Below are 18,880 nucleotides of genomic sequence, written 5' to 3' on the forward strand. Positions count from 1 at the left end.
TTTCCATAGACTTTCACAGTTTTATATGAGTAAAGTTACTATTAAATCGTTAATATTTTCAATTCAGAAATAAAAACACCCTCAATAATGTCTTGTCTTTTATTTTTTATACATTATACAAAATTTCTACACATCTTGCTTATTTACAATTTATGACTAGGTATAAATAAAATTCAAAATACAAATGATGTAAGTACCAATTTTATGTACAAACAATAATACATGATTACCTGTCTTTTAGGGGATATATACTTTGCGTAATGTTTTTGTGTCTACCTTATTGTCTATAATGGGTTCACATAATCACATCAGGGCTACTATGGAATATATAAACTGTACAAGTGACAATTCTGTTGATTAATTTTTTTAATTTATCAAAGTAATCAAAAAATACATTTTTCCACTTTATACTGAAAATCATCTAAATTTTTTGATGTATGGGTATAAAGGTATCATAATTAGAATGTAATTCATTAAAATATTAAAAATTCAGGACAGTTGGGAAAATGCATGCATTTCATCACTGAGAATTATGTTTTGATCATAATGTGGAAAGATTTTTTATTACAATAGCAATAGGTGAGATGAATGGTGAGTATAGACGAATTTTACTATGATATCAATTAATGATATGGTTGTTATATCATATAAAACACAGTTTATGAGGGAAAAGGTTAAAATTATATCCTCTGGTCAACTGCACCTGCTTATTAATTTAAATCGCCAGGACACCTTTTTGTTCAAATTCACTTCAAGGTGATATCTTTCAGTAAAAAAAGGAAAACCTCTTTTTTACATTGGATAAACTGTATCATTATACTGTATAATTATTGCAATTATCTCGTTTCCTTTATTACCAAAGTCACAAAAAAACATATGACCAACTTTCTTCAAAATTGAATAGTAAATGCAAAATGTAATTCAAATAATTATGTGTACCTAAAAAAATATAAGTAGTTTTAAAGCAGAAACATATTGAACAGAATTCTTGCTTTAAAAAAAAATCTATTCCGCATCATCTCTGACAACGGGTTCCCCATCTAATTTTTTCAAATTCGGCAACCGTTTCAAAGCATCTACTCTCCAGGCAGATTCCTCCATGCTATCATACAGAGGATTTCCAACAAACAGAAGATCTTCCAGTGCAGGAAGTTCTTGTAATTTCACAAACTCTCCTAATTAAAACACAAAAATATCGATAGAGCAACTTTGAAGACAATTCACAGTTTCGAAACCCAACTCACCCCAGTCTTTGATCATGTTATTTCCGATATACAACACTTTGAGCTTTTTGAGAACTGCAACTCCTTTAACTTTCTCGATGAGATTATAAGATATCCACAACTCTTCCAGAGTGTCTGCAACGCCTTCCAATCCTGAAAAAGATTTGATGTAGTTCCTCCCTAGGGAAAGAATCTTCAAATTCTTCATTCCACTAATCCCTGCTATTTTCTCGATCATATTCGTGGATAGACTCAATTTCCTGCATTTTGTCAGGGCAGATAGAGAATTGTCCATTTTTTCAATAGGAGGCCATTGGAATTGAAAACCCACTTCTAGTGCTTCGCTGATCGATTCATTAGGATGCTTGTCTTCCCACTTTTTGATGGCATCTTTGATGGTTGTCGGTTTTGACATCTTCTAATTTGAAATTTAATCAGAGAGAAATTGATCTGTTTTATTGTCATGGTTTCCAGACTATATTGGTATTGATCAAACCACTGTGGAATTCGGTGGTCTCAAGGACATTTTACAGTCAGTGATCAAATTAGCAGATAGATATCAGATGAGAGGCAAAGTTAATAATCTACAGGGTATTGAGACCTTGCAACTTTTCGTGGGTAGGGATGGATTTCAATTTTTGGTTTCTTATAGCCTGTTACGTAAATGAAGAAATTATTTAACTGAGACCAATGGAAGTCCTCCTAACTCAATAATGCCAGAGAACTCAATCCTAAAATCCTTGTTGATCTTTGATATTCGAGAATTAAGTTTTCTGGCGATCCCATAGATGGCGTTTTCTTAAAGGGAGATATCATCCCCCTTCTTTATTGAGAAAAGACCTATTGCCATTCGAATTCTCCATCATTATAAAAAAAGTGAGAAACTTCGGAAGGAAAAAATTGAATACATCAATTAAAACTCCCAAAAAAGGCCTTTTCAAAAAAATACAGTGTACCAAAAAAAAATATATAAATGTGTTATATACATATCCACATCTCCATACCTAATAAAAAAACAAAACTACTCCTTTTCCACATTTGCTGTTGAAATAGTTTTTCCAACTCGGAAATACAGCATTTTTCCAAATATCCTGATCACTGCTCTTAAAACATATTGAGATTCAAATTATGTACAAAAAAAATTGTTCAGTCGACGCTGGATAAAAATATACATATTTTTGAGACGTACGCTGAATCAGATCATTTCTTAAAACTAAATCAAGTTGCAGGATTATCGTATTGAAACAATTTTATAAAAATTTACAAAAAATAGTGTTACTTCTAGTTTTTCTATGCTCCTTTCGGAGCAATAACGAATCAATAAATCAAAATTTTTCACACTCAACAATCATATATACAACATAATACAAACTTTTTTTGAGATGCAGACTATTCTCTGCACACAATTTTGATATTAGTCTTGTTAACCATCACTCGGTTATTTTATTATCGATTGGAGAAGATTTCCCTCTGACACTTTCTTCAGGTCAAACTTCAACTGTTGATAATGCTTTTGCAACATAGCGGAGGTGATTCTGTAAATTTCGTTCAAGTTTAATATTTACTAAGTCAACGATTCACCACAGAATGAGTTGTTGAAAGTATTTTATTTTACACCTACCAAAGCTCCAAATTAAATTTTTAGCACCAGTCGAGTTACCAAAAAATGTATCATAGACAAACAATCTCACAATTTCAAATTAAAAACCTGTATATTGTAAAGATATAACTTCAAAACATGAGATCCACAATGTCAAGTATTACATTAGAAGTTGTCTTTTAATAATTCTATACGTAATTCGAAAAAATCTTCAGTAGAGTTTTGATTATTGATTTGCTCAGTATTGAACAGGTTTTTCCGAAGAGAAAGAGATGAAAATATTCTTGTCAACAGTTGCAAAAATTGGAAACCATGAAAGTTACAAAGTCGGTTGAATCAGGAAAAGTTTAGTAGTTCAGACTTATTTATATGACGTTTTGAAATGTAGGAAATTCTGATTAGTCAGGAGGTATTCGAAAAGAACCAAAATTCTCAGATACTGAAAAAAAAAACTAGTTTCTCATTGCCACTTTCAGAACTGAACAAAATGGTATCCGACGTTTCGTCTCTGAGAAATCATCATCAATAGTGATTTTTGTATGAAGAAGAAAAAAATTCAGTATAAGTTAGCCTTCATGGCAACAACTTCATTGATGAATAACTGTAAAATTAGTAAATCTCACAAGATCATTCGAATAAGCTCTGAAATGAGCAACTCTTTCCCAATTTAATTGACTTTGTATCTCTATAAGGTTTTTGAAATAACTTTGCTAGCCCCCTTATCCTGAACGCATTCTATAAATATTCTTCTACTCTTTTTAATTGTATAGCCTCACTATCAAATTCTAGAAATTGTCTTCCACACTAGTGAGGTAGAAGACAGTTAAAAAAATATTTCAGTGATTATTATTTCTCTTATGTTGTTTCAAAAGTTTTGTCAGTTTTTATGAGTCTACTTAAAACTGTAATACGTCAGTGAATAATTGTAATTATACAATTCAGTTGAAATAAACATCATTTGAATCAGTGAACTTTTATCAATGCAAAACAAGTCCGTCAGCGAAGTTCGATAAAGTCGACGAAGGCCGTTTTTACCTGGTCCTAATTGGCGAAGTTTCTACTGGTGAGAAACTTATCGAGGTGCTTGAAAGGCTACTAGTCGGCTGGCGAAAGGTTTTGGTAGCATGGTGGGTGAGACAAAACTTTTACGCTCAATTCGTTTAATTTTCCTTAGGCGATTTTCAAAACGTGTGGACGGGTGTTATCGTGGAGCAGAATGCGATATCTTCTGGTACCAGCGCCGGCTGCTGCTGACGCATTTTTCACTACATTTCTTCGATTTCCTCACCAAAGGACTCTACTGTGATGGTTAGGCCCGGTTGCAGAAAATATCAATAACGGCGATTATAATAACAGGTGATTTGAACATCAATTTATTAACAAAAATTGATCATAGTGAAGAATATAAAAGCAACTCAGAATACTTTGGGTACATTTCATATATAAATGCAATAACGGGGCCAGATAGCTCTACATGTCTAGACCATTTTTTCGTTATGTTCATTAACACTATTATTGCCAAATGCCTGGTTAATTTTCCGGGCTGTTTCGGCAGCGCTTTGGTTTAATTTTAATTCGTAGAGAAAAATTGTCCGGAAATCGTTCAACGACGTCATATAGTTAGAAGCTAAAAAGATGCAAAAAAATTTAAATTCGGTAAAAAATGAACAACATCATTGCATAGAGTACAAAATTATCTATCGGTCAGTATAAACGACACAGTAGAATGAATATTCATTAAGATATGGAGCTACAGAATCACATGACGTTAAATTTGACAAAACTTCAAAAACAACCGAATACATCTTCTATATTCACTACGACAGATCTTCACCAAATAACTATCTTTGGGACTATGCTATGATGTATATAAAAATACTAACAAGGAAATATGCAGAGCACCAACAGATATTTTTTCAGTCATAAAAGAGAGATAAATCAATTACTTATGTGTACGACATATGAACTCCAAAAATGTTTTCCCTTCAGTTTGTCTTAGTATTACTATATTTCAAAATTATAACAAAGCGGTGTCAAAACTATTTTTCGGATTTGTTGGCTGTGGCCTGAGGTTTTCATGCATGATGTTTCGTCTACAACTGCGGTATTTATTATCAAAGACAACATGACAAAGTAATCTAGTTATCTTCACAGCACATATGCCAGATGCTACAGTGTAGAAAATCTGAGAGGTGGACTCTTTTGTTTTTTCAAAACATTTGTGAAAAGTATTTTCGTTTCTCTCTCTTTTCTCATAAAGCGATTATCAACGCTGAAAAACGCATCGAACTGAGCAAATCGCAGTGGATCTCACTGAACAACCTTGTATATTCTAGACGAGTCACGAATTTAAAGCGATTGAGATTTACTACTGCTAAGCTGCCATCTTTGAGAATCCAAACTACTATTACACCGTTCAGCTGTGATGCCTCTGACTTCGGTGTGCCTCGAATCCAAACATAGGGGATACTTGGAATGACGTAATAGACCACCTGGTTCGATCAGATGCCATCTTTGATTTTCTGACCCGTCGCATATCCTCATAACAACCTGAGAACCTGTTATAGAAGGAAATTTTGTCATTAATACAGAACTCATAATGATAATAACTGATTGATATAATCAAATTAATTAGTCTTATCAAGAATTCACTTACAGACATAGGTAAAGTAATACAATAGACACTAAAACACAAAATACCAGAGAAATACATATCTTCTTCTTTTAACATTTCAACTCGATATTAAGGATATATAACCTGCATTTTGATGTTCTCCAATTCATTTTACAACTCCATTTATAAACAGCACTTGATTTTTTAAGCTAAATTGAATTATGTATAAACTTTCTCTAATTTCATATTGATTTGCTAAACTAGTCATTTATTTTGCTTGTTTCTCTTAGTGATATTCTCCTCAAGTCTTTTGTAGAGAAAGATGATTTGAAAATTTTTACATTAAATATTTTCAGTAATTTTCCGTTCAGTTTTAGTTGTTTTTATAAACATGTTCGACTTAGAAACAAATCAGTAGAAAATGCTTAAATGTATTTCAAGGACATATCAACAGTATCCAGAAAAAACTTTTTTTCGATACGTCAGACTTGCGGAAAATTTCTGACACTCATTTCACATTGTCCTGCATGAGAATAATAATAATATGAAATTAGAAAAATGTTTAGAGTTTATTCGAAGGTTACAGTAAATACTTCGCCAAATATTCAACAAAATAGAACATTTAGGTAGGCAGATGTCTTGTGGACATCTGTGGATGTACTACAAGGAACTATAATGGGGCTATCCTGTTCATAATATTTATGAATATCAGGTTGATAAAAAAAGATTGATTTCTTTAAAATCAGTAAAGCACTGCTTTTCTGGAAATAATTGAAAATTCACTTCCAAATCAGTGACTTTGAATGATGAAAGATTGAATTCACTACTACTATTGAATTTTTGTTTTTTCAAATTGATGATATATGTTGAAATAGAATATCATGTATTATGTTTATAATCTTGATAAGGTATTCCATGTTAGAAAAAAAATTGGAATTATATTTAATATATGGGGTAATTTTGAGAGACAAACATTTCAAAATGAGTCTGAAGATTGTATCGGGAAGAGATACATACATATAAGAAAATAAATATTCAGAAATGGAATACTGAAACAGTCAACCCTTCTACCACTCTGCCTTAATTTTTCTTTACCATTCATTCCACTTCTATCTGTAGATTGCAGAAATTATAAATAAGCTCAAGTTAACTGACGTTTGCTTGAGTTAACATTGGATGGTTAGGGAAAAACAGATTGCTTTGACCAATTATTCCATCCATATATCCCCACATATCTAATTACCTTTGTAGAAGTTAACTAGCGTCAAACAAAGATCATGATGTCTTATCAAGCCAGTGCTGGTGAATCCCCATTCCTGATTACCTCCGGTATGGTGACATTGATACAATGCCACTATGCCGTCCAGCAGATGGCCCATTGTATCCAAGCAGAACATCCCTTGTCGCAGCTCCCCTACATTGGAAGTTGTGGTGTGGGGTACAGTCAACTCCGGGTAGACGTTTTGGAGGTACCACTTGAAGGGTTTGCACTGGAGGTTCTTTTTCAGCTCTAAGCGTTCACTTATACTGCAATGCACAGAAATCTATTTTATGAATATTTTCACCAAAATTGAAGATGGAGAATTGAGAGAGTATATAGCAATGAACATGGAAGAGTGGAAATAAATAAAAGGAGGAAAAACGTATTCTTTGTGGAGAGTCAATGTTCCCTTCGAAGAATTATTTGGTTTTGGAGAACTCCTGAAGTGAAGGAATCAAAAATAGGTATATATTGAAAGAAGTGGAAAACAAAATTTTTTAAAGTGATCCATTTTCGCTAAGTCAGCTCTTCTGAAAATTGAATACTTCATTTTATTTACTGCAGCAGACTAAAATGATAGAGCGGTAAGCAAACTTTAAAATAAATGAAGAAGAAATAAAAATTCGTACACAAGTACACTGCTTATCAACCACAAATACGAAATACAAATTTGTATTCTATTTGAGTAAGCAAAGATATCAACACTTGCGAGGGCGCCACCTACAGAAACACCGAAACACCGACAGAAAACTAAAACCTCACTTATCCAAGGATCTCCAGGCAAGCTTGGTCATCAATCAAAAAAACTGCAAAGCGATTAGAAGTTTAGATTGTAAACAAACTGAGATGAAAGAGTAATTTCACAAGCAACAAAACGAGTTCATATACAGAATATCCAACCTGAATTCACATAGGGAATAACAAGAATTACTCGAAACCACACATGAAAAAGAGTCAAGTCAAATCAAGTCACTAAAAATCGAGACACAACTATTAGGAGGTTTGGCAGCCTCTCAAATAGTAGGTAATAATAAGGTGGATCAAATGAATGACTCCCAAACATTATAGACAAAAAATAAAATGCTCCAAAACAAGAAAAATGGTGTAGAGTAAGAAGGTACAACTCGAATGGATAGTTAGTATAGAAAGCATTTTTGAAGACACATACAGTACTCCAAAGTGAACTTGTACCAGAAACCCAATTAGAGTGTTGTTATTGATTTTGTAGGCAGAACCAACCTGATTATTTGAATGGCAAGGCTAAGGAAAAACCGTTTGTTAATATCTGAAGGATATAATAATTGCATAATTCGTGAGCAGAATACAGAAATTCCTATTGAAATCGTACAGGGTTAATCGTATGGTGTGATTCTTCTTAAGAAAGACCTCATATAGCTTGTGAAAAGAGGGAAATCACAACAGTTTTAATATGGCATATTGAGAAAGTAGGAAATGGAGGAAGAGATATGGTTTGTGAAGTTTAGCAGAAGAATAAACACGATAAGATAAACATATAAAGATCACAGTGTACCATAGTGTCTTTGAAAAATTATTAGTCTAGATTAACCAAAAAAAAAATGTCAGGATGGAATAAACGTTTCTATGTTATGTACCTAGAGAACAAATATATTAATGGTTGTTGCACACGGTAGAATTGTGAATCTCATATGATGAAAAAACAATAAATGCAATATAGGTTGATGACTATTGTTATTACTCACTCTCCAAATGCTACGTTTTTGGCTAGCGGCACAGAAGCGTAATAATAATTCTTGTATTCGTCCATCCAAACTTCAGCAGCCCTTCTGGTGTTTCTGGCGAAAACATTCCCACTTCCACCGGGGAAAGTGTAAGGGTGCCTCTTTCTGAACACATGTCCTACCTATGAACAGCACAAATAATTATTTACCACCATCAAAATGGCAGAAAATAATGCTTAGGGTTCTTATGTTCTGCTATAATTGCTTCCCTTGATATACAAATTATAATTCGAAGTCGGAAAAATTGTATAAATATAATGTTTGCAAAGCAAAAATGAAGTATAACACGGTATGAAGATGAGTATGAAAGTAAATATTGGCTTTTGATAAATTGTTTTCTTAAATTCAAAAACACGTCAAGTTTTGAACCAAAAACCATCGCAAAATTTTCAACTGTCAAAGGAGGGCATTCAACCCTCAATTTTTTCAAAATGAGAATAGGACCAAATGATACTTTATTGTAAAAACTTTTCCTATACCAGAGGCCTTATTTTTAAATCAGGTGAACTCTCACATCGAGAGGAAAATCAAATATATCTTCCGGTTTTACTAATAAATCAGAGAGAGACATCCGATTATAATCTCAATGTGAGAGTACACCTGATATGAAAATAAGTTTCCATAACAAAAATTCTGTATCTCGATGCGCGTTTCAAAAACCAGTCCAGCAACACTGAAAGATGATGAGAGAGATGTCAAAATAAATGATCTCTTTTTGATATAAAAGCCATATAGCGATTTATCACCTTGGAATACAGAAGTCACTTTTCCGAAAATGAAAATGTTTCCTATTTGTCAGTCGTAATCAGTACATCAGTTTTTGTGAGTCATGAAACAACTTTTGGAAACTCATTGTCTACATCAGGGATATACAAAATCATACATTTTTGGTCTAAATCTTGACCCCTTACAAAAAAAACTTGATGATATGTTTTTGTATTTTTGTGAAAAATTATTTTCCTGACAGTTAGGCCATACGGTACGATTATCCACTCTGAACTGCAATAACTGTATATTTCATGAACTTTTCAACACAATTAATTTCAATCGCAAAGCCGCACACCAAATATGGTCTCCACAGCAAAGCTGTTACTTCCGACCCGTTTCTGGATTTAATCGACTAGAGTGTTCATTATTGTCAAGTGAACAAATTGAATACTCACCCTACTACACGGTATGATCTCCAAACTACCTCCACACTGCCACACCCTAAACGAGATTTCCAGGTTCTCGCCGCCCCATACATCCATTTTCATGTCATACTTGCCCAATTTATCAAAGTAGGCTTTGTTGATGACAAACAACCCACCAGCAATCATCGGCGTCCTGATAGGCTGAAACACAAGACGATCTGAGAAGGCGATTCAAAACAGAGTTGATTTTTGAGAAAGAAATATTGACTATAAAACAGAGAGTACACACAGTTTACATTAATACTCCTAATTTTCTCCTTTCTTTGGAAGTTTGTTTCCTTGTATACAGGATGATTTTTGACTAGAACCATTCAGACGTATTTCAATAAATATAAATCTGAAAGTTATCTTTCCTTCCGATTTTGTCTATCTGCACAGAGAGGATTATTGGTTTAGGAGAAAATTCAAGAAAGCCTCATACATGTTGTCCAACAACGTATTCAGCCAAGCCAGCGTAGAAATACGCAACACATCATCAAGCGAAAAATGGCCAACTCCCGCCAAACGGTCATCTCCCACGGAACCAGTGAAGCGGAAAATGGAAAGCGGGGATAAGTGAAAGTACTCGAACGACCTATAAATAGTCATCTCTCGGAGGAATCAGTCCAGTCATCACCCGAAGACGATTGTAGATACTAACAATCGAAACGTCGTGAACTAACGTGACTTGGAATCTCTCCACTTTTTTTATTTTCTTTTTTCATTCCTTTATTTTTATTTATTCAATTGTTCTATTTTCACTTGTATTTTATTTCACTATTATTTCATTTCAGGTTTATTTTGGTTAATATAATTGTTATTTTCAGCTATTCATTTTCAATTCTTCTTTTTTAGTTGTTTCAGGGATTTCAAATCATTTTATATAGTAGACAATGGAAGCCCGAACTATAGTCTATTTCAAAAGAGTGTAGAGTAATAAAATCTCATTAAGTATTCAAAAGCGCTACAGGGTGATCCGTCAATAAATTCTGTCACTTCCCTAGTCCGCATTGCAAAATTATGTCGTTTCATAAAGAGCAGGTAGGTATCACCCTGTTTTAAGGGATTTGTCCATTGTTATCGACGGATAAATACTGAGCCAGAGGCGCGCTAGTGGGATAATTGCCAAAAGAATATGCATTCATAAAAATTATATTAAAGGAAATAAAAATTTAATACAGCAGAACAGTGTTATTAAAAAAATATAAAATGTAACAATAAAATATATACGAACCGAAATCGGGAAATACTCACAAACACACACGAACGAACTTTACGTATTGAAACACTTGTGGGGACTTTAAATCAATTTATTCACAAAAACGACAAGAACTTTACTGGATACGTTATTACAATTTGACACTTGAACAATTCATCTATGGTGATCTCCACATTTCCCGAGTTTCTATTAATGTTATAAATTTTCTTTTTATTTTCGACATTTTTCAATCTATTTATTGCTTCGCCCTCGATTTATTGCAAATACAATCATAATTCGGTGATGACTCACCGTAAAAGGCGTGGAGCAATCGCATTGGAACGGTTCACATAAAGATTCATTTAGAATTTAGATTTAGTTCAGTTCAGTGAGTCGCACGAGGCTATGAAAGCGATAGTGAAGAAGTAAAGTAATAAAAAAGGGGAGGCAGTTCAGAGGTTCCCAATCTTTTTCGGTTTCGGTTTTCGTATTTTTTCGCGACATCCTTAATTTTTTAAAAAGTTTTGACTTTCTTAAAAAATTTGAAACCTTTCGTTATAACCTATTCACAAAAAGGGGAAGAAAAATCTTTCAAATACCTATAGACCAGTCGCTTTGCGGTAAGATAAAAAATCATGGAGAAAGTGGTAAACCACCATATAGTCAAATATTTGGAAGGCTTCAACATCTTGAGCGATAATCGGAAACAAAGATCAACAGGCGACCTTCTACCATATGTCACCCATATTTGGAATAACGCAATCGAGAAACATAGAGAATCAAGAGCTGTTGCGCTTGATATTTCTAAGGCCTTTGACCGTGTGTGGCATGAGGGTTCGCTGGCCAAATTTCCATGCTATGGCTTGTCGGATCATAATTGTGTATGGCTCTCCAGCTTCCTAAAAGAACGTTTCCTGCAAGTGACCGTCGATAGATATATCTCGAATACTTTCACCATCAACGCTGGTGTTCCTCAGGGATCCCTATTGTCTCCAACCAAGAATCCAATATATTGCTTTGCTGACGACACCACACTTGTCTCGTCATTCCATTTGGATTCCAGAACATCGGCTACGGAGGCACTTATTCACCGGCAGCAGGAGGTTGCATATCTTAATGAGGACCTAGAAGTGATTTCGAATTGGAGTGAGAGTAACCAGGTTCAATTCAATGCCACAAAAACATTGGCATAGGTTTTCTCAAAGAAGATAAGTGTCAGGTCAGACAATTCCGCTTTTCGCTTCGATAAGTTCGTTGGGGTTTGAAATGGACACCAATATGTCTTGGCACAATCATGTCGCTGGAATTGCAAAGGCTCTTCTCAAAAGCTTGGAACACTGTTATGAAGCTCAGATCTGACCTCTTTTGGAGAATTGTTCCCATGCATGGAGCTCTGCCCCCAAACATACCCTGAAGTTGCTGGATCCCATCCAGAAAAGAGTCATCCTCCTGATTGGAGACGCGAATATTACTTTCAACCTTGATAGTCTGGAACATCGAAGAAAGGTTGGAGATGTCTCTCTCTTCTATAGATACTTTCACGAGAAGTGTTCAAGTGACATTTGATTCCACCAAGAGCAGTATATATCAAAAATTCGCGACGGACTGTGGCTGCTTATTGTTTTGAGGTTCAACTCAGTACACCTCAAATTTCACTGTTCAAGAACTCTCTCATTTAGAGAACTGCGTTTATGTGGAATAAAACTCCTCCAAATGGATTTGATATCCAGCGATTCAAATCCACAGGCACCGCTCGTAGAGCTCCTTGAGGATTCTCCTGTAGTGCTTGTGTTTTGTCCCTAAAAAATTATCGAAAGTTGCTAAATTCTTGTGATTTCGTCAGCATTAACGATTTTTTGAAGCAAAAATTCGAGAATTGGAATTTCCAAGAAAATTGCCGAATTGTTTAAATGTATATTTTGCGGCGCCCTCATGACGACATCTTGGCGCCCCGGTGCACTCTTTGGAAATCACTAGTACGAAGTATAAACAAATCTTTGTCTGAATATCTATCAAGAAAATCTTTCAAATTAACCCTCAATTTTGCTCAATACAGAAGCAAGAAAGAAACAAATTAAAGCTTTGCGGTAGGTTCTGAAGCATTTGTTGTTTTTTCGAGATTGCTAATCTTGATTCGTTTTCAATTAGTTTCTCTCGAAAGCGTGAAAGATTGGCATCTTCAGGAGTACACATCACTATCCTCCCAGCAAATCTCAAATTTTTTTATCTGAAGAGACCGTGTTTGCTTTGGATAAAATGATTCTCATCGAAATATACAATTTTAGGAAAAATTGTGTGATTTATCGGTCCGTCCATCTGTACGTCTGTCGTCCAAATTTCTAGAGATCAATTATCTACCAAACGAAACGAGATATCGATTTGAATTTTTCACAATACATGTGTTCTGATTGGAAATTGCAACCATAAATGGAAAAAATCGATTGAAGGGAAAAACATGTTTCGACTTCTTTGTGCAAAGCTTTTGGACTTTGTAAATTGAAAAAACTGCTATACCAGTATATATAACCGATTCAAGTTATTTGTATGACTTTTCTGTGATACTAAAATTTTCAAGCTTTGGAAGTATCTGAGATTTTGATAAAAAAATCCTTCAAAATACGATCAAAAAGTTCAACATGGAAAACTGAGATAGGAGGTTGAAATATTGGTCGACAATATTGAAGTGAAAATTTCAGTCTAGACGGAAAATTTTAATGCTGAAATGATTGGTTTATGATAGGAAAAAGCGGTTTTGTGAAACCACACGTGACGTCGAAACAATTTACAACTATAACTGACAATTTTGAAAAACGAAATATTTATTATTATACCTTACCTTTGTCGGATCTCTTTGTCTATTTTCTCTTTCAGCGTAACTCAGGTACTCCCATTTGAAAACAAGATTCCAGTCAAATCCACCCCTGAGGTCCGAAGAGGCTCCAATATATTGGAAGCTATCCATGCTGATAACATCTATCACAGGACAAACCACTCGTGTAGGATCCTGGAAAATTCCTTATCATTTACCTCCTTCGTGATTCATGTTTTACATTATCGTTTTCTGAATATTTTAGGAATTTATTTTAACAGTAATTTTGCCTCGTAGGAGAACTGTGAGAACTCATTTGTAGATAAACGTTTTGGAAAGAAATATTGGTACCATCAGATGTTTTCCTGGTGATGTCAACCAGTAGCGTATTTTGAATAGTATATCTGGGGAGACATTTTGTTTTAGTTCGTTTCAAATGAACTTTTATTTTTTTTTGGAATGCAGATATGATATAATCAATATTTCTTTCAACACTTTGGGGGCCACTGATGAATTTTGGTGACGAAACTTTCAACTATTATAAAACTGTTGTCAGTTCTGGGTATGCTGGAAAACACTTTTTTTTAATTCATTCCGCATGAGATATTCTTATTGTTCTCATTTAGGTACTTCATTTGTTTACTAATTCAAAATTTTAATTTGTCTCAAATTAATTTTCAATATTATCACTTGTGTCTGTATCTGTTTTGATTAAATTTATAGTATTCTTCATAATACATCTCAAAGACACCCTGATTATGTATTATACATAATATTGGTTTATTCGTAAATGAAATATAATGATAACGATACTTTATTCACTTAATAACATAAGAAAATAGAGCATTTAAAGAAAATGAGATGAGAATAAATACGAGGTCTGTTAAAAAAATTAAGTGAAGTTTGATTTTTCCCAAGAAATATTTATTTATTCATCATTTTTTATTTTGTTTCATTCAAAGGAGTTCCCCACAAGTATGATACAATTGTATATAGAATAAAGAAAATAACTTTTGTCTAATTTATACCAAGTTTATTATTTGTTAAACCGGTTTCGGTTTATTAGACCGTTTAATAAACCGAAACCGATCATAACAAATATTACACTTAGTAGAAATTAGACAAACGTTATTTTCTTTATTATATATTCAATAAAAATTTCTACAGAATGAATAGGTCATCAGTCGAACCTAATGGAATTTTGCCAGGTTTCTCTAATCCTTAAAGCAGTTGTGATATATTCTTGAGCTATCTCAGCAATTCGGTTTTTATTTTCTCAATAGTCACAAAACATCGTCTTTCATCGGGTCTTTTCAATCTTGGGAACAGAAAAAAATGGAAGGGTGGCAAATCTGGTAAATACGGTGGCTGAGTCATGACTACGGTGTTATTTTTGGGCAAATAATCACGAACAAGCAATGGCGAGTAAGCAGATGCATTATCGTGATGCCAGACGGACGTTTTTTCGCATTGCTTCTCGCAAGCGGCGCATAATACTCCTTATTGACCGTACAACCATGTGGCACGAACTTCAGATTCACTACGCCACGGTAACTGAAGAAAACAGCGAGCAAAACCTTGACATTTGATCGAACTTGGCGTGTTTTTCTTTGGTCTTGGCTATTCTGGGCTCTTCCTATGGGACGATTGGATTTTGGTTTCGATGTCATAACCATTACTCGTACCCATGACGTCATTCAACAATTCCTGACCGATGCTCATGCGACGATTTTTATGTCAAAATTTAGCCATTCTGCAACGAATTTCGCTGCCACACGCTCCATGCCACCACCCCAAGTTTGAGTTTCTCTGGAAATTTGCATTTTTAATAATATTGGACAGTGGCTTCGCAATCTAATGAGCAATACTTTCAATATGTTTTTTGTTGTATTGAATTGTATTGTATTGTACTTTATTGGTCAGTAATACACGACATAGTGTTTTGACGAGTCATTGACTACACCTAATCCTAAATCTAAATAAAAATTATTTATGATTAGAATATACATATTGGATTTCGCAATAATTTATATACATTTTCACGACACTTTTTATGGATTTCAAAATTTATAAAATTTATTTACATGCTTGTTAAAATGGGTTTGATAATGTTAATTGAGGAAATCCAAATTCAGATATGTCAGAATAGGCAGAGCATTGTGAGTGAGTTTTCAGTTTTGCTTTAAAATGGCTATTGGAGCTTCTTTGATAAAGTCTAGTAGAGAGTTGAATAATCTGATACCAATACATTTTTATTAGTAGAGGTTAATCTGTTATTTGGAATAGCGATATGGAATCTCAATCTAGTCAGATAATTGTGTGTATCTCCATTAAGTGTGTACAAATGCATGTATTAGTTCGTTGTAAATAATTGCTAACGGAAGTGTCAGTATTTTAAACTGAATGAACCATGGTTTACAACTTTTAGTCTGAGTTATATCGGTTAGAGCTCTAATGGCTCTTTTCTGGATAATAAATATCGACTGAGTGAAGCAAGACTGGACCCAGTTAAGCAATCAACCCCAAAAGAATTTGAGTTTTTGAGATTTGTTACAATCAGAATGACTTCATGGTGAGTAACTCGTGCAAAGAAAAACGGATTGTTCAATATGGATGTTGTGCATGATACGTTGTTATCACAACCAAAACGGTGTTCGATTTCACTTTTCGAGAAGTTCGGGAAATGTATAGAAAAATTATTTGAAATAATTTCTTCAACATCAGTGATTTTGTTGTTTGTTAGTTGTTGAGTACCGTGTTGAACGTTTGTTTTACCTGTCTTTCATGTAGGTACTAATTCTTACCTCTACGACTCTCTCTAGCAAAGGCTCCAACCAGTTGGCATTGCACTCGCAATGACTGTCGAGGAACGTCAATAACGTCCCTGTAGCAGCATCGGCTCCTTTAACTCTGGACCGCATCAGGCCTTCTCGTTTGTCGTTCCTGATCACGCGCACTTTTTGGATTTTGGCCAACTCCTCGCCATCAGACGCTATAAAAATAATATTGATGAGAAACTATATAATAGATACATACGACTAAAGAAAGAGTTCAATAGGGAGTTGGACATATATTCGGTGTCAAGCCTTCGTTAGAATTTCGAGGAGGATGAGTGAAGTTATCAAAAATTTTTTTAGCCGAACGTTTTAGAAATTAATGCATTCGATATTATTGACAAATATGCTGGAAACCGAGTAGAGTTAGGTTTTTCACTTTTCTCAATAACCAGAAATACAATACCTCATCTCCTGAAAAAGCCAAATTGTTTTGTATTAAGTTTCAGTTATAATCAGTTCAGTTATGATGATATTTTTGTGGAGTGAAAAATCCATCACCAAATCACCAGTAATGCAATACTCTTTCCGATACACGTTTCACAAACCAAGTAGGCATCTTCAGGAGATGATACACATCAATGATTTCGGGTAGAAGTTTGAGAGAAGTTTTCTTGTGCCACACTTTGCTTTTTCTAGACATTTGAAAGGATAAAAAATCCAGTGTCAGGCGGTTTACATTGATTTTATGGCCGTTCTCCAAAGCGTGATGAGCGACACTAGATTTTCTGGTCTTCGAAATCTGATATGTGTTGCATGTTCTTTGAAACGAGTTATGATGGCTCGCTTAGTCTGTCCGATATATTATAACATTGACCTGTATCATACTCTGTTAAAGTTTGCGAGAACTTTCACGAAAAAATGTCTCTCAAGTTTCCACCCGAAATAATTCATATGTGTCGCAAAGTAAAATTGTACCCTGTTGGATATAAATGAAGAGTTCTAAAAAAAAAATTCCAAATATCTTCCGAAAGTAGAGTTATTCAGTTAATATGCCAAATTTTAGCTGAATACGATGATTTTGATTTTTTTTTGGAAATTTTACCTGTATTGCCAAATGAGATTCAGCATAATCCACATAAAACTCTTTGGCGATACTTCAATTGTGTGTTTTTATAATGAATCAAAATCGAGTTGTTGAAAATTTGTGGCTGGTGATGCAAAGTTTATTTGTTTTTGACCCTATATGACGTAACCTTGTGAAATATCCATTCTTGAAAAGGTACCTACTTCATGTCTAAAAGTGATACACATCGATGCTAAAAAATAGTTTAACTGAACAGAATCAACTGGGTTCAATTTTTCTACAATTTCCTTTTTTTACTGGAAAATGCCTCTATTTCCTTGAAATTGATCTATATTACTTGTAGACTACCATTTTAAAAATAGATATTTCTATCAATTAACTCACAATATGCCTGGAGTAAAGAGTTGTGAAAACTAAGGAGTGTCATGTATATTGCAGGTGTAATTTTGGAAAATGGTGCAATTTACAAAAAATTAAAAAATTAGAATAATTTTGTGCGGCTGAATGTTTGCTTGTGTACTAAAAATTATATTCAGAAAAAATTTCAAATAACTTCTTTAAATTTTTTCAGACCTCTCGGAATTATTTTTGAAAACAAAATTAAAATTTGATATTTAATGCCTCCATTTGTACATATTGGCTACATTTTTTCGTTAATACTCATCTTGATGAAGCCAAAATTGATGTCAAAGTCAAATTTTGCATAATAATAAATTGGAAAAAATCCTATTATGATGCAGATTTTGATGGTCACACTGTATCTAGTAATAATTTTTAATTTCCCAATACACTTTAATTGAAAGATATCCTCTCCTCAGAATATTTTGAATAACTTTTATTCAAGAAAAATGTTTTTGAATTTTCATTGTATCCGCAAAGTTCAATTAAAGTTTGTGGTAGGTAAAGGAAAACGTTGGTAGAATATAACAGTAATGAACTCAAAAGATGAAAGCAGATTTTCTCAAGGTTCTTATTAATATATTAGTATATCATTTCAAGTTTAATATTGGGTATTTCATTATTTCCAAAAGGATATAACATGAAACTATTTCAACTAAAAACCTTGAAGAGGGCAAAAAGGTTACTTCTAATTTATAGTTGAGTCGTAGTAGTCAAAATAAAACTGTTAATTAAGATTATAAAATTCATTCAACATATCAGGAGAATGGATTTATTTGATTTTTAATGAATCAATATAACTATCAATTCATCAAAATAACTATTCAAAGTTCTATAGCTCATTTTGCTGGTAAACACTGGTAAATGAAGATAAAATAGCCAAACTCACCGCTATCACTAAAATCGTCAACTAAAATAATCTCTTTGATAAGGTATTCTGGACTTCGGTTTAGGACACTGAAAAAAAACATTGTGAACTAAAA

General features: G+C 33.7%; 2 protein-coding genes across 2 annotated transcripts in view; both read right to left on the reverse strand.

The window, feature by feature from the left end:
* Positions 1–85: 85 nt before the first annotated feature.
* ODA-Dnal1 (Outer dynein arm dynein axonemal light chain 1) lies at positions 86–3,985 on the reverse strand. Its single transcript, XM_023164250.2, has 2 exons — positions 1,245–3,985; positions 86–1,175 (listed from the first exon to the last, which is right to left on the reverse strand). Exons 1-2 carry the CDS (start codon positions 1,636–1,638, stop codon positions 1,006–1,008), a joined length of 564 nt encoding a protein of 187 aa, XP_023020018.1. The 5' UTR covers positions 1,639–3,985; the 3' UTR covers positions 86–1,005.
* A 139-nt stretch (positions 3,986–4,124) lies between these two features.
* The window catches only part of Pgant2 (Polypeptide N-Acetylgalactosaminyltransferase 2), an 85,639-nt gene continuing 70,883 nt past the window's right edge, over positions 4,125–18,880 (reverse strand). Inside the window, exons 4-10 of the mRNA XM_074182532.1 lie at positions 18,787–18,854; positions 16,442–16,629; positions 13,665–13,832; positions 9,622–9,792; positions 8,420–8,580; positions 6,681–6,964; positions 4,125–5,381 (exon numbers count right to left, since the gene is read on the reverse strand). Of these exons, the coding sequence (XP_074038633.1) occupies positions 5,173–5,381; positions 6,681–6,964; positions 8,420–8,580; positions 9,622–9,792; positions 13,665–13,832; positions 16,442–16,629; positions 18,787–18,854 (1,249 nt within the window). The 3' untranslated portion in view covers positions 4,125–5,172. The remainder of the gene's footprint in view (positions 5,382–6,680; positions 6,965–8,419; positions 8,581–9,621; positions 9,793–13,664; positions 13,833–16,441; positions 16,630–18,786; positions 18,855–18,880) is intronic.

The sequence above is a fragment of the Leptinotarsa decemlineata genome, unplaced genomic scaffold (assembly GCF_025532065.1).
Source record: "Leptinotarsa decemlineata unplaced genomic scaffold, Ldec_3_MD MMD2_tig00026328_RagTag_RagTag, whole genome shotgun sequence".
Taxonomy (NCBI): Eukaryota; Metazoa; Arthropoda; class Insecta; order Coleoptera; family Chrysomelidae; genus Leptinotarsa; species Leptinotarsa decemlineata.

Bases quoted from the DNA above. Each gene is read 5' to 3' on its own strand.
- ODA-Dnal1 (XM_023164250.2), bottom strand. From the start codon at position 1,638: ATGTCAAAACCGACAACCATCAAAGATGCCATCAAAAAGTGGGAAGAC. The intron at 1,176-1,244 runs GTGAGTTGGGTT...TGTTTTAATTAG, and splicing joins TAACATGATCAAAGACTGGG to GAGAGTTTGTGAAATTACAA.